Genomic DNA, 21,612 nt, shown 5'->3' with positions numbered 1-21,612 from the left:
CCTGAAATGTCAATTGGAAAGAGTATATGCACCCCTATGTTCATAGCAGCTTTATGTACAATAGGCAAGATCTAGAAACAGCCCAAGTACCTATCAGTAGATGAGTGGATATAAAATTTGTGGCACATTTCACAATGGATACTATGCAGCTGTAAAAAAGATGGAACTATTACCTGTGATGACAGCATGGATAGACCTGGACATTATTATGCTGATCAAAATACACCAGTCACAGGAAGACAAATACTATATGCTCTCACTTACAGGTAGAATCTAATTAACAAAATAAATTGATGATCAAAATAGAACCAGAAGTAAGGATACGGGGAACAGACTGACATATGCCAAAGGGGAGGGGTGTGGTGGAAACTGGATGAAAGAAGGTGAAGGGATTTGTCAAAGAACAACAATAGTGTGATGATGGCCAGAAGGAAGGGGGCTGGGGCTGCGTGGAGGTGGGCAAAGGCAGGGTAATGTAATAATGTCAATAATAAAAATTAAGTTTAAAAAATAGGTCATTTGCCCAGCCAGTGTGGTTCAGTGGTTGAGAGTCAACCTGTGAACCAGGAGGTCATGGTTTCATTCCAGGTCAGGGCACATACCTGGATTGTGGGCTCAATCCCCAGTATGGGCGTTCAGAAGGCAGCCAATCAATGATTCTCTTTCTTCATTGATGTTTTTATCTCTCTCTCCCTCTCCCTTCCTCTGTGAAATCAATACAAATATATTTTTTAAAATAGTAGGTCATTTAAAAGAGAACTTGTGGGACCAAAACCAGGAGCTCTTAATTCTGTGGCCTAAGATTGAAGTTCTTTATAGGATCTAATAGATACTCAATAGAGCTATGTTTTCCTGAGGAAATATAAGATTTTATTAAAGTCCTCTTATTCTGTCTGCCCTGTCCTTCACTCGGGAACAGGATGCTCACTCGGGAACAGGATGCTAACCTCACATTAGCACCACGGACAACACCACAGGGAGGAAAGCTTTGCAGACTTGGGTATCAAGGATAGTATTAAAACAGAAATCACGAGAGTTTTTTTTTTTTTCATTCTAATACTTTATTTATATTTAAAATAAATTGTAAATAGCCACACTAAAGCAAGAAGCAAACCTTGTTGTGTTTTCAGGAGTTTTAATGACCAAGTGTGGGGGAAGGGTGAGAACCCATGTTGTCAGGGAGCTCTGGGAACCACAGGGTCACTTAGGTGGAGGGATCTCCATGAAAACGGGGAGTCTGGTCACATCCTTCTCTAAGCGATAACCACCGAGGTCAGGGAGACATCTCTCCCCACGTGGATCATCCTCACAGATGCTGGGTCAAGTCGGTGGGGAAAAGTGTAACATTGGTGACCATTCACTGTTACCTGGAAGAGAGTATGTGTCAGAACAATAGCATGCCACCAAACAAACTTGCCATCTTCCTTTCCTTTTCTACCCTATGCACACACCATCCACCAGAAACTCCTAGTCACACTCTAAAACCCAACAGACATTTTTCTTTTTATAGCCGACCTTTTGTGAAGATTTCAGACAGTTACTCACCCTAATTTCTGTGATTCTCTCATTCTTCCACTGAGGTGTTAGCACTCTATGTTGCACTGTCTATGTTTGCCTGAGCTTCCCTCTGGCCGGGAACTGTTTCCTGAATCGTGAATCTGGTTCTCACACAGAGTATCATAGGCTAATTGGTCATTAAGTGTTTATTGAGCACATTTGTTTTAGGTGCTAAACTTTACTGCCATTTACTCCTGATGACCCAGTAGCTTAAATTTGGGGTGGTAAAGGTAAAGAACAAGACTCTTTTTTCCCTATTTTTTATAGAGTGAGGGTGGAAGGAAGAGGGAAGAGGAGAGAGAGAAGGTGAGAGGTGGAGAGAGAGAGAGAGTAAGAGAGAGAGAGAGAGAGAGAGAGAGAGAGAGAGAGAGAGAGAGAGGTGAGACTGAATTGGTTGCCTCCTCATATGCCCCGATGGGCTGGGGTATTGAACCTGAAACCCAGATACATGCCCTTGATGGAGAACCCAAAATGAGACCCTCCAGTGTGCAGGTCAATGCTCTAACCACTGAATCACAACGTGAATGTTCCTTAAGAGGAGGAATAGTACATAGGATTAAAATGAGGATATTTTTATTCAGCTTATAAGCAAATGAAACAATACCTCACTTCAATCATAGGACATTAAATCTTTTTGCTTCTCCAATGATAGAAGGTTTAAACCATACACTTTATGGGTGTGGCTACGGATAAAAAGTGGACTTTTTAGGTGTTATCTTTTCAAATTTAAAATGCACACACTTTTTGAACCAGTTATTCAATTCCTCTGAAATTATCCTCCCTTATAAGAATAGGGACGTTGATAATGACAAAAAAGGTGATATAGAATGAAGCTTCATTCATGAGAGCAAAATGTGGAAACCACCTAAATGTGCATGAGTAAGGGTCAAGTTAATTATTCTGAAAATGCTTCTATTGGAATATCATGCAAACATTAAATGTGGGGGCATCAAAGTTGAATGATGTTAGGTTCTCTAATATAATTCTTAGAGAAGAAATAAAATCTAGTCATCAATGTGTGATTTCTAGAGAAACTTGTAACATCATTTGTTAAAAAATAAAAGCAGAGATAAATGATAGATAGATGATAGATAGGCTGGAACAATCACATAGTATTTCTGGAAGGAGCATAAAGGAATTAATAAGTTTTGCTCTGGAGAGAGGGACTGGGTTTGGGGATGGAGGAAAGACTTAATTTTAGACTGATTATAATTATTTATATGCACATTTTAACAATCTCCTACATGAAAACTGAAGGAATGACAGCATAGGTAGAAATGAGGCTGTGAGTGAAGACAGGAACTTCTCCACCCTGGAGAATAAGGCATGTGGTCTGATCTTGACCTGCTTAGATTTGGAGAAGGACCTGAGCATGGCAGTACAAGCAGAGGGTGCTCTGTGATGAGAGGGGCAGGAAATGAACCACAAGTGACTCTGGGGGCCAGGCCAGGGAGAGCTGTGTGCTCCTGTGAGGGCCCTGGGAGCCGATGTATTGGATGCTCCTGGGCACACTCACCTGATACTCCGTTGACAGCACCAAGATGCCCAGTTCAAAGGGTTGACCATCCTTAAAGGGCATATCAGTGGATTTCACTTCTTCACCCCAGTTCCCACACTGACGGCTGTTCATCACCACACTGTCGCCAAAGTACACGCGGAAATGGAAGGCGATGTCTGAGTTCCCTTCAGTGTAGAAATCCACCAGCAGTTGTGGGTTCTTGCTGAAGGCGAAGCACACAGCCTGTTGAGCAGGACCCTTCCTCATGGGGGCCCACATTCAACACACACATCCGCCCCCTCCCAACTCCTCCTGGGGGAGGGAAGGCCTTCCTGGGTGAGACTGCAGTGCGTGTCCCTGTGGGGCTGCTTTAGCTTGTCCGGCCCAGGCTGGGGAGATGCCTCATCTCTTAGGCCAGGACTCACACTGAGCAGCAGTCACTGGCCCGGGGCTACTTTTCATTCCCTGGAAATACTGTGTCCCTTAGTAATAAATCCCAGTTCCAATGCCTGAGTGACCCCAGCCCCAGACTTCACCACTTGCCCACAGTCATGCACCTGTAGGTTTAATGCCTGGGACCACATGGGTCTCCAAACGTGCATCTGCATTGTGCTACCATTATGCTCATTACAAACTTCAACCTCAGTCATGCATGAAGTGACCCCCAAAGCTCTAATAACCTTACTTCTCCTCCCGATGGGCTATAGATACTCACCTGAAACACATGGCAGGTGACCCTTTGATTTTCACGAAAGAACCAACAGGCAAGGATACAGATTTTGTATATGGGACCTGCCATGGGAGGTGAGAGTGGTTGAGAGGGGCAAGGCCAGGTGAGGTCGCCCATCCTATAACAGTTCCCAGGGGCAAAGCAGGTTATACATCAAAGGACATGCCCTGAGGACCCTCTTCTTCCCCCTCACAACAGACAGGTCTCTGAGTCTTTTAAGAAATGAGAGGATTGTAGTTCACAGCAAGAGTTCAAAAGCCAGGTGGCCTGGATTCTAATGCTGATTCTGCCTCTTACCACCAATGAGAACTGAGTTCCATTACTTGAATGCTCCCTGCCTCCGTTTTCTCAGGACAAGAAGGATGATGAAATTCCTGTTTCATAGGATGTTCTCAGAAAAAGCTGTGCTGATATGTTGATGTAAAACCTTTAGCATGGTCCCTGGCCGGTACAGGGTATATACAGGGGTGACTTAGCAGAAGGGGGGGGGCCTTTCTGGGATACTACCCTCCCACCAGTTTTTATCTGAAACTGTGAAGATAAGACTTTAGAATGTAAAAGTATAAAATTTAAAAATCCGCTGCTATATAAGATAGTTGTTTAAAGGACGAGGGAAATAATGGAAAAGGAGAGTCCTGTGTGAGGCATGTATATGCATCAGAATTTTTCACGGGCAATGGTGTCCTTTCAGGAATGTGTACAAGTGGGTGAGCACAGTCAGTACCTGCACACAGGGCGGGGGACAGGGAAGGAATTAGAATCTACAGGTTGTTCCCTGATATCGACGGTAAGCTTTGTCTGGACTGAGGCTGGTTTTGTTCCTTCCGTCTTCAGGTGATCCATTCTCTGAAACCAGTTCTCCCAACCACCTTCCCCAGATAGCCAGGATCTGCTTAACCTTTTTTTTCTGTTAGGACAAAGGAAGGACAGGCTGGGGGAGGAGACCTGAGGCAGGAGCAGGGGTCACTGTGAGTGCTGACCTAGACAGGAGATCCTGTGCCCCACTGTCTGAGTTCACCTTCCCCCAGCCTTCTTGAGAAGAGGCATCTGAGGACTGTCTCATTCTGCTCTCATTAATGCTCAGGGAGGAGTCCTGGGAAACCCACCCCCCCCCAAGACCTCGAGGAGAGCCACAGTGACACACATGGAAAGAACCCCAACTACTTAAACAGTCACTACCATGTACGGGAGAACCCATACAGGCAGACACAGCTGCACACATGTTCATAGTTCAACACATGTCATAGTTCATCATACACACACAGATACACAAAGACATGGGACTCACCGTCTCACACATACCTCCCAGCACTACTACTCATGATGATATGCACAGCTGTTCAACCACTGCCTCAGCTGCACTCATACACACATACTCAGAGGCATGAAGACAAATGTGTAATCTCACCCCTTGCACCCATGCTCACACTCCCTCATCCCAGTCAGCTGTTCACTTCCCACACAAAGTCACAGTGTCTCAATAGGTTTCACCCTCAGTCAGATACCACCAAATGCTGACAGTAGATACACAGGCCCATCTCTCTCTTCCACACATTCACAACCCCCAGTGAAACATTCCCAATATTTTCGTCTCGGAGAATCTCAGACTCTTTCCTCCTTCCCTTATGGGACCTGGGATCATTGAAGGCTGTGCCTGTTCAACTCACCGGTATCGCTGCCATTGTTGTGCCTTCTGCCGGGAAGCTCTTCCAAATTGTGTCTGGTTGTGTGTGTGTGATCTCTGCAAGTGGCAGGTTATAAATGATTTCTGGAAGCCCCGCCCTCTGGCTTCCTTTCAGTTTCTAAGTCTTTTCTGGAAAGATTCCCAGCAGGTGAGAAGGTGTGGGGTATCATAAATAGAATCAATCACAACTTGTCATTGAAAAGGATGTGTTTTGATACAATAGAAACTTCAGTGAGGAAATTGTGGGTGGGGAAGGATTTGCAGGAAAAATGCATGAGTAAGGGTGATGGAATGATAGGTGAGTGGGTCTATAATCCAGCCTATGTGCCTCTCACCAAGTATTTATCCCTCAGAGCAGAACCCACCCAAAATGTATCTATTTTTCTGACTTGAACAACGGCAAAGAATTGGTGGACCTGGAGGTGAGGACTCCCTTCCAGAGGTCCTAGGAGATCATAGAAATTGATCCTCAACAGACCTGGAGATAGAAAGAAAGTCTTTGTGTCATTTGTGTCATTTCCTTTCCACAGTAGGTCCCTTGGTTCTGTTAATGCCAACAGTGTTTTAGCCTTTGTGTTTCACCCTCTTGGCAAACTTCCAACATACATCAAACAAGATTGGACATTTAAGATGAAAAATTATTTGTAGTAATAACACTTGAATAAGTATGATTTAATCATGATGACCTATTCAATAAATTATAGCACACCCAATTAATGACACATTTTAGAGTCATTAAAAAAGTTAAATAAAACACAAGTTAAACCAGAAAGGTTTTCAACATTAAGATTTCCAAGTGGAACATAATGAACAAAATAAACTGATGAACAAAATAGAAACAGAGGCATGGATACATGGAACAGACTCACACTTACCGAAAGGAGTAGATGAAAGGAGGTGAAGGGATTAGCCAAAGAACATAGATGCATAACCCATAGACACAGACAACAGTGTGGTGATGGTGAGAGGAAAGGGGGGTCAGGGGTTGGGTTCAGGTGGGCAAGGGGCGGGGGAGCAAATGGGGACATCTGTGTCAACAGTAAAAGTAAAGTTAAAAAAATTTTTTTTAATTAAAAGATTGCTTCTTGCCACAGAGAACTCATGGAATACTGCCACCATGGGAGCAAGCTCAAGCAAACTTGCTGGAGAGGCCAGGTGGAGAACTAAGGGTCCTTAATCAACTGTCAGACATGTGAGTGAGGCCATCAGGGACTGTCCAACCCTAAAGAAGTCACCAGCTTACTACACCCTCATGAGAGGTGAGACAAAACCTACATAAGAACCATCCAGCTGATCCCAGCCCAAATTGTCAACCCACAAAATCATGATCTCACAGATACATTACTGTTTCTAGCAACTAGACAACAGCAATAGATAAGTTATGTAATTCTGAAATAATTACAGATGAATTTACTGATGTTTAGGAATTTGCTTCAAAAAAAACTAGGGGTGCTCTAGCCCAGTGGTTCACTTGATCAAAGCATTGTCCTGTACACTGGAAAAAAAAGTTTCAGATTTGGTTTGATTCCCAGTCTGAGTACATACCTGGATTTTGGGCTTGATCTCCAGTCGGGGCACATACAGGAAGCAATCTCTCTCTCTCTCTCTCTCTCTCTCTCTCTCTCTCTCTCTCCATATCCATCCCCCCCTTCTCTAAAAAAACACACACACATATCCTTGTGTGAGGATTACAAAAAGAAGAAGAAGAAGTCAGAGGTGAGGTGAGTAGAGGCAAGGATGAACAAGATGGTACTATTGTCTCTACATTTGGTTATGTTTGAAATGGAATTTTCCCATAATAAATAATTAAGGAAAAAGAAGGGAAGGAAAGGAGATAGGGAAAAAGGAAGGAAAGAAGGAAAATTACTCTTCTATTAAAGAAAGACAGTGAGTTCTGCAATGAGGCACAGCCAAGTCATAGACAAATTCATTACTGAACAGACTCCTGACTCCTGGGCCAGGCCCTTTCCACCCCCCAACATTGTCAGAGGCAGGAAAGTCCCACAGGAGAAGCAGTCCAGGTAGGAATATTTTCTTCTATTACTTGAGAAAATCCTCATGGCAGGTAGGTCTAAGTCATTAGTAATGGAGAGACTTTTGATGAAAAATTATCTTTATTTGTTGGGATGTATTGTTGATCTAAGTTGGGGGAAGAAACATTTGTCAGAATGAGGCACAATAGTAAGAAGCTAGGAAAATTCTTTGGCAAGTGGAATGGGGAAACTGAGACAGACAGCTGAACAAACTAGCCAAGCAATTTACAGCCAGTTACAGAAGGTCACCTCCCTAGAGATAATATCTAGGCCTCTATTGTATTTGAGCTCCAGGCTCAGAAAAGCAGCAAAACCCAGAGGACCACGTAAGGACCAGCTGTGATGACTGGTGCCAACCATTCAAGTGGAGACCATGACTCTGAAAGGATACACATGGAAAACTCAAGAATATTCTATTGCGATCTCCCTTAAGACCTCCCCTAAACTCCCAGCCTTTAAAAACCCTCAAAACAAAGGACCCAGCATGAGCCCTCTCCTTGCTGGGAGTACGCTCATGCCTTACCCTTTCCTCTCTCCTTCCCCCAGAGTGTGTATCACCTAAAGTATAACGGACCCCCCCTACAGCTGTCTCCAGCCCCATCTTTCTCTGATTTTACAGTGAGTAACTGCAACCCAACCTTGGCCCCCGTCTTCCTGATAACGTTTCTAGTGAACCAAGCAGCCCCGCCTAGGTCCACGTCTTCCTGATAAAGTTTCTAGTGAACCAAGCAGCCCCACCTAGGTCCATGTCTTCCTGATAACATTTCTAGTGACCCAAGCAGTTCTTTCTAGGTCCACTTCTTCCTGGTAACTTTTCTAGTGACCCCAATCAGCCCCACCTTGGCCCACTTCTTTCTTATAACGTTTCTAGTGAACCCATACAGCCCCGCCTAGGTCCACGTATTCCTGGTAATGTTTCTAGTGAACTCAAGCAGCCCCTGCCTTGGCTCTCCTGTTGCTTCATCTATCCTAAGCCCTCCCTTTGCTTCACTATCCACAACTTTAATAAACAGTCTCACAATCACCTTGTGTTGTGAAATCCTTCCTGCATGCAGTCAAGAACCCATACATTACCAGTGGGCCTGAGGTTTATCCACTCCAGGCCTGGTCACCATCCAGTGACAAAAGTGTCCACTCAGGACTGGAAAGCCTGTGGAAGCAAGTTCTCCCCTTGAGGTTGGATTGTTTTCAGATCCAGCACAGCCACAGGAACTGGCCTATAGTACTTGTTCAACTTGCTATTTTCCAGCATGTTCCTTGCATCAGACTCTCTGTTGGGCCATGATATGGTAGGACCCAAGTTTCTGAGCCCTTTGACCTGCAATCACCCACCAGTGATCACACAAATTCTTCCTCTGAAGCCTAATTTCTCTCCTGGAAAAATGAAGTCCAGGTACATAGTAAATTCAGGAACCTATGAAGGTTTTAATCAGATTTGGTCCATATGACCAAAAGCACATGTGAACATGAGAATCTTATACTTTTCACTTATGTAGTAAGAAGAATTCATTAACAATGTTGAAAAATCAGTCTCTAAATACTAAAAACATTTAGCCTTAAATCTGGAAATAAGAAGGAAAACTCTTTATTGCTCGCTCAAGTCCCCTTCCAGCTGGGATTGGGGCGGGTGAGGTAGTGTTCTGAGGGTTAGGAGTCTAGAGGGGCAAGAGAGGCACCGATCTGGAGTAAAACAATTCACCACGTGACCCACGGCTCAGGGAAGAACCTATCAAAGTGCAGGTGTGGTTTGTAACTGGGTCTGGATTTGGGTTGCATGTGAAGAGGAATCTGAAACACTTTGTATCAGGAATTACCAACTGATGCACATTTCACATCCCATCAATAAGGCCTGCACAAAGGCTCATGCCTGCTTACAATCAGCGTGTTCAAAGCAGCCTGGAGCAGGAACTTCTGACAACCAAGTGTGGGTGCTGAATTGTAAGAGGTGATTGGGTACTTACTAAATTATTTAAATTCATTGGCATCATCAGACATGCCCCACAACTACCACTAAAGCCTCCCTTTTTCCTTCTCAAAAGTACATTTGGAACACACACACACACACACACACATCATTTATGCCACGAACTATTGATTATGGCCTCATCTTTCAGGTGTCATCCCAAAAAGAATTTCTTTGGGGAACTTGCTCACTCACTCCTGAGATAATGTGAAATCTCTTTGTTACCAACTCCCTTTTGGTCCCTTTCATGCACTTTATAAAAGAGTTCAATACTTATCCCTTTAATGTCTGTCCCCTGCCCTAGACTAAACCATGTTTGCCTTGTTGGAAGCTATGCACTCTGTGACCAAAACAGGGCCCTGACAGAGCACATGCTCTCTGTTTATTGACATCAGCAGCCATACCTAGGAAGAAAGTGGAGGTGAACCGGATCCAATTTGATAATGAGGAGCCTGGAAGACCAAATACTTAGAGTAAATCTGATACAAGTGTGCAAAGTCTTCACATTGTCAACTTCCAAAATTGCTGAAATATAACTCAGGGCTTGGGTACCATTCAGGGGTTGAGCCAGACATGACCCAGTCCCCTCAGGTGCAAAGTGGTTGACAAACGTGCCGCTCCCGAGACTCTCTGCCCCCTCTTCAGACTACACAGCATTGGAGGGAGGGGTGTGCATGCGTGTGTGTGTGTGTGTTGTGTGGGAGTGTGTCCTCCAAAAAAACGTGGAAGTTAACAAAGCAGACAGACGTGGACTTCCCTAGTGCTCTGTCCTCTCTCCGCGAAATTCGCTTGCAGCTGTGGCTCAGACAAAGCTGCTGTCCTCTGACAGGATGTGAGCCCAGAGAGGCAGGCCTGGGTTTAAATCCCAGTGGGAACCGTCTTGAGGGAGCCATGGTGGATGCTGGGAGCTGATGAGGGACGGGGTTTCACACCTCCCTACCCCCAGGTTATTGCGGCTTTGTCAGGCTGACACTGCCCATTAGAAAATTGGTCTCTTGACTTGACGGTGTATTTTAAAATGTCAAACACTGTAAGGCAAGAATGTAGGTATTTGGTCTCAGAAATGTACACAGGCCCTGGCCGGTTTGTCTCCGTGGTTGAGTGTCCACCCATGAACCAAGAGGTCACCGGTTCAATTCCGTCACATGCCCAGGTTGGGGTTTTCCACGAGGCAGCTGATCAATGTTTCTCTCTCACCTATGATGTTTCTAGCTTTCTCTCCCTCTCACTGCCACTCACTGAAATCAATTAAAACATTTTTTTGTAATAAAAAAAGAAAGGATACATCAATGATTAACAATGAAACCTTTTTTACGTGAATTACCTAGGATTAAGAATAAGAAGACAAATAAACAGATCCTCACTCCAAATATCTGTGTTTCCCATCATGGATGCACAGAATGAAAATCAAATGACAGCTGGATTAAACCCTCCACAGAGTACATTACTCTGCTCGCCGAGTTTCCATCCCGTAGGTGACTTTACATTTCCACGGGGAAAAGCGTTTACCAAATATTTTGCGAGAAAATTTGAAAATATCTTTAACACATTTTCACTGAAAAACACTCCAGTGTGTAAAAGTACACACATGAAGCAAATAATTGGAAGCCAAACGCAATGTTTCCCCCACTGAAACGTGGTGGGCCATCATTGAAGTCTCACCTTGCAAGTATTTTCTGTCTACTCTTAGGAGTGTCCATATAATCTGATTTGACAAGCAAATACTAAAACCCCAGTCCGATGAGCCCTGAATGCTACTCAAACCCGCCTGAGCCAAGGCCCTGCGCCATGCCCGCCCACTGCACCAGCCAATCCGTGCCCACCGCGACATACCGCGGCCCTGCCACACACTTTCATGTCGCCTCTTTTAGGACGTTTCCACTGTCCACTTTCACCCCAGCGGACGTGGAAGCCCTTCCCGTTGTCCTGGACTCTCCGAACAACAGCGCACGGGGAGGCGCCTGGGGTCACAGAAGCCCAGCTTCCTAAGGAGGGACCGGGTTGAGGGAGGACATTGGTTTCCAAGGCGGATCCCAAGGGCTGGGAGGAAAAGACGCCCCAGAGTCCTTATGGTCTGGAACCACCAAGCTTGGATGGAGGGTTGGGACTTGGGCAGGAACAGGACTTCTAGGACCTCGGACAGAGGCCCTCAGGGTTCCAGAATCTTCTCCAGGTGCATGAGTCACTGGAACTTGGGGCTTCCCTGGAGAGGAAGCTTGAGCGCCACCTGCAGCCAGTTGCACGACCTGCACATGCGCACAACATATGAGGGTGCCTTCCTCACCAACTCTCAGATCATAACAAGGTCATTCAGGTGGGAAAGTGCCCACTTACACACCCAAGCCCATTCACCCTGTGGTTGCGGACAAGTCCCCGCCCACCGCAGGCCAACCACCCGCAGCAGCACTTTGTCCTGAAAGGATGTGGAGTTCCTGGACCAGGGGCCCATTTGGCCTCGATTCTGCCATACGCAGCACTGAGCTGTGAGCAGGACTTCATCTGGGAGGAGCATCCCGGAGACACAGGGAGCCTCTCCCCACCTGGGGCCTCCCTACACCTGCGCCTGTAATTCATTCACCCCAGCGTCTCACCTCTGGCTTCCTGCTAAACGACAGGCACGTGCCCACACAGGGCCCGGGCACCCAGCCAGAGATGGGAGCCCCGCCCTGTAGAGGATCCCTAGTTCTGCTGGGTTGACTCTGAAGCCAACCGGGAACAACGGGCCACAGAACTCTGAGCGGAGGCCAGGGTGAAGGAAAGCTCCATCGTGTTGTGCTTTGATGGAGGCCAACAGGAGAGTCTGTCTGAACACCTCTCAGGATGAGGGACACTTGCTGAGGGGGCCCTGCACCCATGTCCCCTGAATCCTCAGGGCACTCAGCCCTGAGTGACCACAGTTCCTCACCGGCTCTGTCAGAGGTGGAAGCTGAAGGCCAGGACTTTCCCCAATTTACAGTCACCACCCTCCCTGGGTTCCCAGACCCAGGCCCCAGCCAGGCCATGGGCCACCAAGCCCAGTACGTCCCTGTCCCCTCCACCTGGCTGTGCTGAGGATGAGGAGCTCCTGATCTGCTGTAGCGGCGGGAACCCTACGTCCTCACACACACAGGCTGAAGTGGGCATGGTCTAATGCTGTGTGACCAAGCAAAGGTTTCTAAACACTAACATGATAATAAACACCAGAACCACAGGATTGATTCTAATTCCAGGGTGAATATGGGTTAGGAGGTAAAGGGCATAATGATATATACAGTTTGGGGAGGATCAGGTCAGTAGTGGAAAGAGGGATCAGGTGAGGGGTCCCAGGGAAGGAACGGGGTGGGACTCAGACAGTGAAACCACAGAGAGTGGAGGGACTGACAGAGGGGCATGAGGTGGGTGAGGGATCAATGGGGAAAAGGATTAAACAGGGCAGGAGAGAGACTGGGGCCTTGGGAAGTTGAAGAGGGTGAGGATCGGAAGAAAGAAGTAAAATGAGGAGAGGGATGGTGAAAAGTGAGAAAAAAGAGGAAAGGGATTGAAGTTGAGAAAGGGGAACTCTCAGATATTAAGAACATGTGTTCAGTGAGGGAGTGGGAGCAGAAAGGAGTCTGGAGAGGAGATGCAGACCCCAGGGAAAGAAGGAGGCCAGAGAGAAGGGCCCATGGAGGGCTCAGGCCTTGAGCCCCTTCCATGGAATGGAGAGAAAACCCGGGGCATCAGGCAGAGGGTCAGAGGCAGTGATGGGTGACAGCTGAGAAGCCAAGGCAGGGGAAGGGCAGAGGGCAGACACAGAAGGGCCAGCAGCCAGTCAGGGAAAACCAAAATGAGGAGGGGTAGGTGGTTGGACCTGGTGAGACGCTGGGAGGCTGAGAGGCTGTGTGAAGGCAGCCCAGGCTGATGTCAATAGTCACCTTGTCTCCCCCAGAAGGTCATATCAAAGAGAGGGGGCTCTCCAGCAGTGACACAGGTGCACTGGTGAGACACGTGGTCACCATCATCTCCAGGGCTGCCCACAAGATTGCAGGCAGGCCGGAGGGTCGGTCGCGCTGGCGTGGCGGCCGGCAGCAGCGTCGGAGGCAGGCAGGAGGGTCCCGCTGCACAGCTGAGAGGTGATGGTGGCCAGGGCGGTGCTGTCTTCCATGGGAAGGGTGTCTTCTGTGAGCCAGTGAGTGACAACAGCAAGTGGGAGGGCAATGGTGTTGTGCTGGGCTGCATATCTGGCGCTTTGGCCAGACGGGTCATGCTGTGCTGTCTGTTCCTAAAACACATAGATAGGAAGGTACTGACGTCAGGCCAGGCCTTGAGATATGGTCTCATGGCCCCTTCCCAGCACACTCTGTTCCTAGAACACATAGACAGGAAGATAGTCACTGTAATGATGCTGTACTGTGTCGGAAACTAAGGTTTTGTAACTTTGTAGTTTTTGCAAATAAAAACGCTGTAACTCCTGTAGTCTGCAGTGCAGTTCAGCCTCTGCTTGGGCAGGGTGCCGTAACTGTAGTCAGCTGGCCAGCTTAATAAAGGCTCTTAAATTTAAATTCTGAGTTGGTGATCTATCTTGCTGAGTGAACCCATAACACCACGGGAAGGGTGTCTTCTGTGAGCCAGTGAGTGACAATAGCAAGTGGGAGGGCAATGGTGTGAGCTGGGGAGGGTGCAAGGAGGGTCTCTCCCACTGGATATTTTTTCCATTGATTTTTAGAGAGAATGGAAGGAGGAGAGAGAGAGAGAGAGAGAGAGAGAGAGAGAGAGAGAGAGAGAGAGAGAGAAACATCAATCTGTTGCCTCCTGCTGGGTCTGAGGATTAAACCTGCAACCCAGGTACATGCCCTTGACTGGGAATTGAACCCTCCACCCTTTGGTCAAGGGCCGATGCTCCAACCACTTGAAAACACTGGCCAGGGATATGCAAATGTATTTCTACCTGTAGTTACCACTGTGTCCCTACAGACTTTTCCTTGTTCTTGACTAAAACCTCCATTCTCCTGGCGAGGGGCGGGGGGCTTGCATTCAATGCACCACATATCTATTTAGAGAAACAAAGTCCTAATTTAATTAATTCATTTGCCAAGCTTGATTGCTTGCTGTGGCAAGGCTTTGTGTTACCTGGGGTTAGATAACATGCAAACAAAAAAAGCTTGACATTTTCTCCTATTTTCTTTTTTTAATGCTCATCCAAGGATATTTTTTCCATTGATTTTTAGAGAGAGTGGTAGGGTGCAGTGAGAGGGGAGAGAGAGAGAGAGAAACATGGACTTGAGAGCCAAACTGGCCAGAGCTCTTCTCCTATTTTCATAGAACTGTATTAAGACTAACTTGACCCCAGTCAGCATGGCTCAGTGGTTGAGCATTGACTTACGAACCAGGAGGTCATGGTTCTATTCCCAGGTCAGGACACATGCCCAGGTTGCAGGCTCGATCCCCAGAAAGGGGTATGCAGGAGGCAGCCGAGCAATGATTGTCTCTCATCATTGATGTTTCTTTCTCTCTCTCCCTTCCTCTCTAAAGTCAATAAAAATATTTTTTTTTTAAAGAAAGGCTAACTTGAATGCCAAATAAATTGTTTCTTTTGTTTCTGGGAAGAGTGGGGGGGAGGCAAGGGTTTGTAATTGTGAATATGCATTTCTTGCGACTCAGAAGCATCTCTGTCAAGGACTTGAGAGCCACCCCTTTGAAATGTAATCATTAATGCAGATCAGGCAATGATATTGGGATAACTTTGCAGAGTGACAGATGGTTACCAGACTTAGTGTGGTGATCACATGGTAAGGTATATAAATGTCAAATCACTATATTGTACACGCAAACTAATATAAGATTGTATGCCAACTATACTTGGTGGGATCCTAACTTCCCCGTCAGCTGACAAACACAGCCGGCCTCACTTATCTACACTCGCCAGCCCCTTGAATTTTCTCACATCTCTGAATCCACCGCACCCCCGCACACTCCACCCTGATTCTCCCTTTAATGGAGCTCGGCTTTTCCCCTACTGTCATCATTTACAGAATAAAATATATTTTTGTCTCTTTCACTAATATCTTGCTGTGTCTAACTTTTGTTGTTGTTGTTTGTTTGTTTGTTTGTTTGTTTTATTAATCCTCACCGGAGGATGTTTTTTCCATTAATTTTTAGAGAGTGGAAGGATGAGGGGAGAGAGAGAGAGAAATGTTCGCCCTAGCCAGTTTGGCTCAGTGGATAGAGCATTGGCCTGTGGACCAAAGGGTCCCGGGTTTGATTCCAGTCAAAGGCACATACCTTGGTTGTAGGTTCCTACCTGGCCCTGGGCGCTGGTTAGGCTCCTGCGGGAGGCAACCAGTTGTGTTTTGCTCACATCCATGTTTCCCTCTGTCTTTCCCTCTGTCTTCCACTGTCCCTAAAAATCAATGGGAAAATATCCTCAGGTGAGGAGAGAGAGAGAGAGAGAGAGAGAGAGAGAGAGAGAGAGAGAGAGAGAGAGATGTCAATATTGATATGAATAGGAATGAGTCCCGACTGGGGCCGGGGAGGATTGAACCAGCAATCTAGGTACATGCTCTTAACTAAGAATCGAACCCAAGACCCTTACGTGCACAGGTTGATGTTCTAACCACTAAGTGACACTGGCCAGGGCATTAAAGACATTCTTGAATAGCAATGTCCATTGGGGATCCTGGGATATCCCCAAACCAGTCCCCCTCGGGGTTCCCTAAGGCAGAAAGGCACAAAAGTCAGGGACAAGCAATAGGTTGCTTATCTCACCTGCTGTGAAGAAGCTGGAAAACAGCAAAATAATTCAAACCTCACTCAACTGTTGAGGCGTTAAGCTGTCTACAGAAATATGTTCCTGTCTGAGTAAACCCCACAGAGACGCCATGTTCTTCTCCCAGCTCTCCCCTGCATCCTTCCGCCCCAGAATACCCTCCGCTGGTGGAAGTCCCAGCCCCTCAACGCCCTGTAACCCTGAGAATCACTGGGCCCCCATCTCCGCAGATGAAGTCCAGAGGCAGCTGGTACCCACTCCCAAGTGACACTGACAGAAGAAATAACAGTTGAACCTTGGTCAGATCCAAATTTCATGACATCAGCAAGGACTCTTCTGTCCCCAAAAAGGAAAGGACACAATTTACCAAACAATCTAGTTGCTCTGGAAGCACACTCCCAGAATTCCTCGACGTATAGCAACATAGCCAATAGGTTGGACCTGCAGGTGCTTCTCTTTGATTGGAAAAAGCCAAAGGGATCGACCGTCATCCCTGAGGAACTTCAAGCGTCTCAGACTCCCCCTGATTCCATCTGAGGACTGAGAAATCAGAGAAAACATAGCACCCTTCTGCCTAAGGACTTAACTAAGCCCAAAACAGTAACCTTCCTTCTTGTGGTCAACAAATTTCACAGATATTGAACATACATTGGACACAAAGCTCCTTAAGGTAGAATAAGGGCCTTTATTATTTATGTCCACTTCCCAAGATTCATCAATATCATTTAAAACTGGAGCTATTTGAGAGGCTCAACCCAGGATCAAAGATTTATGATGACAAACTCCTATTCCCCACTTCCAGTCCATGCAACACTCCCATTCTGGCCACTAAAAAACCAAATGGAAAAGGATATTGGCTAGTCCAGATCTGAGCTCTATCAATAACTCATCAAGCCCAGACTTGATATCTCACCGTCATCAATTCGTATTCAGTTTTTTTTTCTTTTCTTTCTTTCTTTTTCTTTTTTTTTTTCTTTTCTTTTTTTCTTTTTTTTTTTTTTACTATTCCTGTCCATAAAGATTTCCAGTACTTAACATGTCTTCACCTGGGAAAATCAGCAATATATCTAGATTTTATGCCCCAAGACTCACTGAGACCCCTGCCCCCTTCTTGCACACCCTAATATAAATTTGAGGGACATACAATTTCCAGGAAACTCCACTTTAATCCAGTATGTGGATGATCTCATCTTCTGTTCTGACAGTTCTGACAGCTCACTTCTTGACCCAGAGTACATTCTTTTTTTAAAAAAATCTTCATTGTTGAAAGTATTATATATGCCCCTGTTTTTCCCCCATTGACCCCTTCTAGCCCACCCCACCCACTGCTCCAGGCCTTCACCACCCTATTTTCTATTTCCATGGGTTATGCAAATATGCATACAAGTTCTTCCATTGATCTCTTCCCACCCACCCACCCCTGTCTTCCCTCTGAGATTCCAGTCTGTTCCATGCTTCTGTATCTCTGGGTCTATTTTGTTCATCATTTTATTTTGTTCATTAGATTCTACATATGAATGAGATCATGTGATACTTGTCTTTCTCTGACTGGCTTATTTCACTTAGCATGATACTCTCCAGGTCCCTTCATGCTGTCTCAAAGGGTAAGAGATGCTTCTTCTTCTTCTTATGTTTTTTTTTTTTTTTTTTTTTTTTTTTACTGCTGCATAGTATTCCATGGTGTAAATGTACCACAGCTTTTTTATTCACTCATCTACTGATGGGCACTTGGGCTGTTTCCAAATGTTAGCTGTTATAACTTGTGCTGCTATGAACATAGGGATGCATATATTCTTTCTGATTGGTGTTTCTCATTTCATAGGATATATTCCTAGAAGTGGGATCACTGAGTCGAATGGCAGTTCCATATTTAATTTTTTTTTTTTTTTTTAGGAAACTCTATCCTGTTTTCCATAATGGCTGCACCAGTCTGCATTCCCACCAGCAGTGCACTAGGGTTCCCTTTTCTCCACATCTTCGCCAGCACTTGTCATTTGTCGATTTGTTGATGGTAGCCATTCTGACAGGTGTGAGGTGATACCTCACTGTCTTTTAATTTGCATCTCTCTGATGGTTAGTGACTTTGAGCATGTTTTCATGTGCTTCTTGGCCATCTGTATGTCCACTTTGGAAAAGTGTCTATTTAGGTCCTTTGACCATTTTTTAAAAATATATTTTTATTGATTTCAGAGAGGAAGGGAGAGGAAAGAATGATAGAAACATCAATGATGAGAGAGAATCATTGACTGGCTGCCTCCCGCACACTCCTTACTGGGAATTGAGCCCACAACCCAGGCATGTGCCCTTGACTGGAATCAAACCCAGGACCCTTCAGTCGACAGTCTGACGCTTTATCCACTGAGCCAAACCAGCTGGGGCCCTTTGCCCATTTTTTAATTGGATTGTTTGTCTTCCTTTTGTTAAGTTGTATGAGTCCCTTACATATTTTAGATATTATCCTTTATCAGGTGTATCATTACCATATGTTCTCTCATACAGTGGGTTCCCTTTTCATTTTGCTGATGTTTTCTTTTGCTGTGCAGAAACTTTTTATCATGATGTAGCCCCAGGTGTTTATTTTCTCCTTAGTTTCTTTTGTCTTAAGAGACGTATCTGCAAACATATTGCTACAAGAGATGTCTGGGATTTTGCTTCCTATGGTTTCTTGTAGGATTTTTATAATTTCACAACTTACATTTAAGTCTTTTATTCATTTTGAGTTTATGGTTGTGTATGGTTAAGTTGGTGGTCTAGTTTCATTTTTTTTCATGTATCTGTCCAATTTTCCCAACACTACTTAGCGAAGAGACTGTCTTGACTCCGCTGTATGTTCTTGCCTCCTTTGTCAAATATTGAGTTTAATGAGTTAGGTCGATTTCCGGGGTCTCTGTTCTGTTCCATTGATCTATATGCCTGTTCTTGTGCCAGTACCAGGCTGTTTTGATGGAAATGGCTTTGTAGTATAACTCCATATCTGGGTATTGTGATTCCTCCAACTTTGTTCTTGGGTACATTCTTAAGTCAATGGCAGCAAAGAGCCACAAGAGGGCTCTCACTCTGCATAAGAGCAGCAGGAGTGCAGGTTACCATCTGCACTGACAGCCCCAGGCCTTTGGGGTAGAATAGGACTTTGATGTGTTGCAGTGATGGCGAACCTATGACACGCGTGTCAGAGGTGACACGCGAACTCATTTTTTTTGGTTGATTTTTCTTTGTTAAATGACATTTAAATATATAAAATAAATATCAAAAATATAAATCTTTGTTTTACTGTGGTTGCAAATATCAAAAAATTTCTATATGTGACACGGCACCAGAGTTAAGTTAGGGTTTTTCAAAATGCTGACACGCCGAGCTCAAAAGGTTCGCCATCACTGTTAGGGAAACAGAGGCTATTTGACAGTAGCTGGTACCCCAGTCAATAATGGACCCCAGAGAGTAGGAACTCTGGAGGCACTGTTATTTCCCCAGCAAATTGCCATTATTAAAACCGAGGGATGTAATGTAAAGAACTCAGAGGGACCTCAGGGAAATAAAGTGGTTACTATGCCAAACTAGAAGCCGCATCCCCAACCACTTGAGAAATTCAAGTCGTTTCCAGACTTTGAGATTATATCCTCGAGTCCCACTTTGAGGCCCCAGACCCCTGGTGAGATTATCCACCTTCTGAGAGGAAACAAGCTTTTTTTGGATGCCTCCAAAATTAATAAAGGAGATCCTCGTGGCTTAAATAACTGAGGAAGAATTGGGTGGGGAAAGGCCAGATGTTTAATCCACTCGAATGGACTTGGGAAACACCGAGATGGCCACTGGGTGGCGCCCAAGATTGTCTCCAGAGTCAGTGTGTACAATTAACATGACTTTTCACATAACATACGGGATATTCTTTTTTTAAAAAAAATATATTTTATTGATTTTTTACAGAGAGGAAGGGAGAGGGATAGAGAGTTAGAAACATCGATGAGAGAGAAACATCCATCAGCTGCCTCCTGCACACCTACTACTGGGGATGTGCCCGCAACCAAGGTACATGCCCTTGACCGGAATCGAACCTGGGACCCTTCAGTCTGCAGGCTGACGGTTTCAGTTACCCACAGTCAACTGTGATCCAAAAATATTAAGTGGAAAATTCCAGCAGTAAGCCACTTATAAGTTTTAAAATTGTGCAATGTTCTAAACAGTGTGATAAAATCTCATACTGTCCCACTCCTTCCCACCCAGGACCTGAATCCTCCCTTTGTCCAGTGACTCCACACTGTACATGCTACCCACCTGTTAGTGACTTAGTGGCCATCTTGGTTCTCAGGTTGAATGTTGGGGTATCACAGTGCTTGGGTTCAAGTCACCCTTATTTTACTTACTAGCGGCCCCAAAGCACAAGATTAGTGATGCTGGTGATTCAGATAGGCCAATGAGAAGCCATAAAGTGCTTCCTTTAAGTGAAAAGGTGAAAGTTTTCAACTTCATAAGGCAAGAGAAGGAAAATTATATGTTGAGGTAGCTAATATCTATGGTAAGAACGAATCTTCAACCTGTGAAATTGTTTAGAAGGAAAAAGAAATTCACGCTAGTTTTGCTGTCTCACTTCAAACTGAAAAAGTTATAGCCAAGTGTGTGATAAGTGCTTGTTAAGATGGAAAAGGCATTAAATCTGTGGATGAAAGACATGAATAGGGGAGGGAGGGTAAGAGATCAGCCAAAGGACTTGTATGCATGCATATGAGCATAACCAATGGGCACAGACAGTAGGGGAGTGAAGGCATGTGCTGGGGGGTGGGACCGTCTGGGGAGAGGTCAATGGGGCGGGGGGCGGGGGGGGGGGGAAGGAGACTTATGTAACACTTTAAACGATAAAGAATTTAAATTTTAGGAGAAACTAAGATGGCGGCATAGATAAACACCGGGAAATAGTCGCCTCCCACAGCAATTGAAAATTATCCCAAAGGACGGAGCAAACATCGTCCAGAACAACAGGAAGGCTGGCTGAGTGTAATTTCTACAACTAGAAGAAAAGAAAAGCACGCTGAGAGCCAGAGGAGCTGCGGAGGCTGAGTGCAGAGGTACGGCGGCGGCTCGCCCGCGCGGAAAGGGGGTGGCACCTGAGGACCCGGCTGTCTTTTTGAATCACAAGCTCCCGACTGCTCTGATCTCCGGTTCTGGGAAGTCTCTGGGGAACCAGGACACATACGGGGAGAGGCTGCTCTCTCAGGCGGCAGCGGGCGAACTTGAGGGCGGATTTCCCTCAGAGGTGCTTGCAGCCATTACCGGGACACTGAGACGCGCGACTCCGGGCGCGGAGAATCAGCCATTGCTTCTTTCTCCGGCCTTTTGACTCCCTGAGACCCCGCCCCACCCAGGCTGCGGCAGAGGCTTTTGCATGTGAATGCCCCGGCCCTTTGCAACCTGATAATTACCTAACTGCA

At 45.7% G+C, this 21,612-nt stretch overlaps 1 protein-coding gene across 1 annotated transcript; it reads right to left on the bottom strand.

Moving 5' to 3' along the window:
• Nucleotides 1–1,253: 1,253 nt before the first annotated feature.
• On the bottom strand, nucleotides 1,254–5,467 carry LOC308530640 (galectin-10-like; the record flags this gene model as incomplete). Its single annotated transcript, XM_081107341.1, has 4 exons — nucleotides 1,254–1,367; nucleotides 3,074–3,278; nucleotides 3,771–3,847; nucleotides 5,453–5,467. The coding sequence occupies 4 exons, from the start codon at nucleotides 5,465–5,467 to the stop codon at nucleotides 1,254–1,256; spliced, it is 411 nt and encodes a 136-aa protein (XP_080963467.1).
• Between the last annotated feature and the right edge of the window lie 16,145 nt (nucleotides 5,468–21,612).

The sequence above is a fragment of the Myotis nattereri genome (assembly GCF_964212035.1).
Source record: "Myotis nattereri genome assembly, chromosome: 15".
Taxonomy (NCBI): domain Eukaryota; kingdom Metazoa; phylum Chordata; class Mammalia; order Chiroptera; family Vespertilionidae; genus Myotis; species Myotis nattereri.
This window is presented reverse-complemented; position numbering and strand designations above follow the sequence as displayed.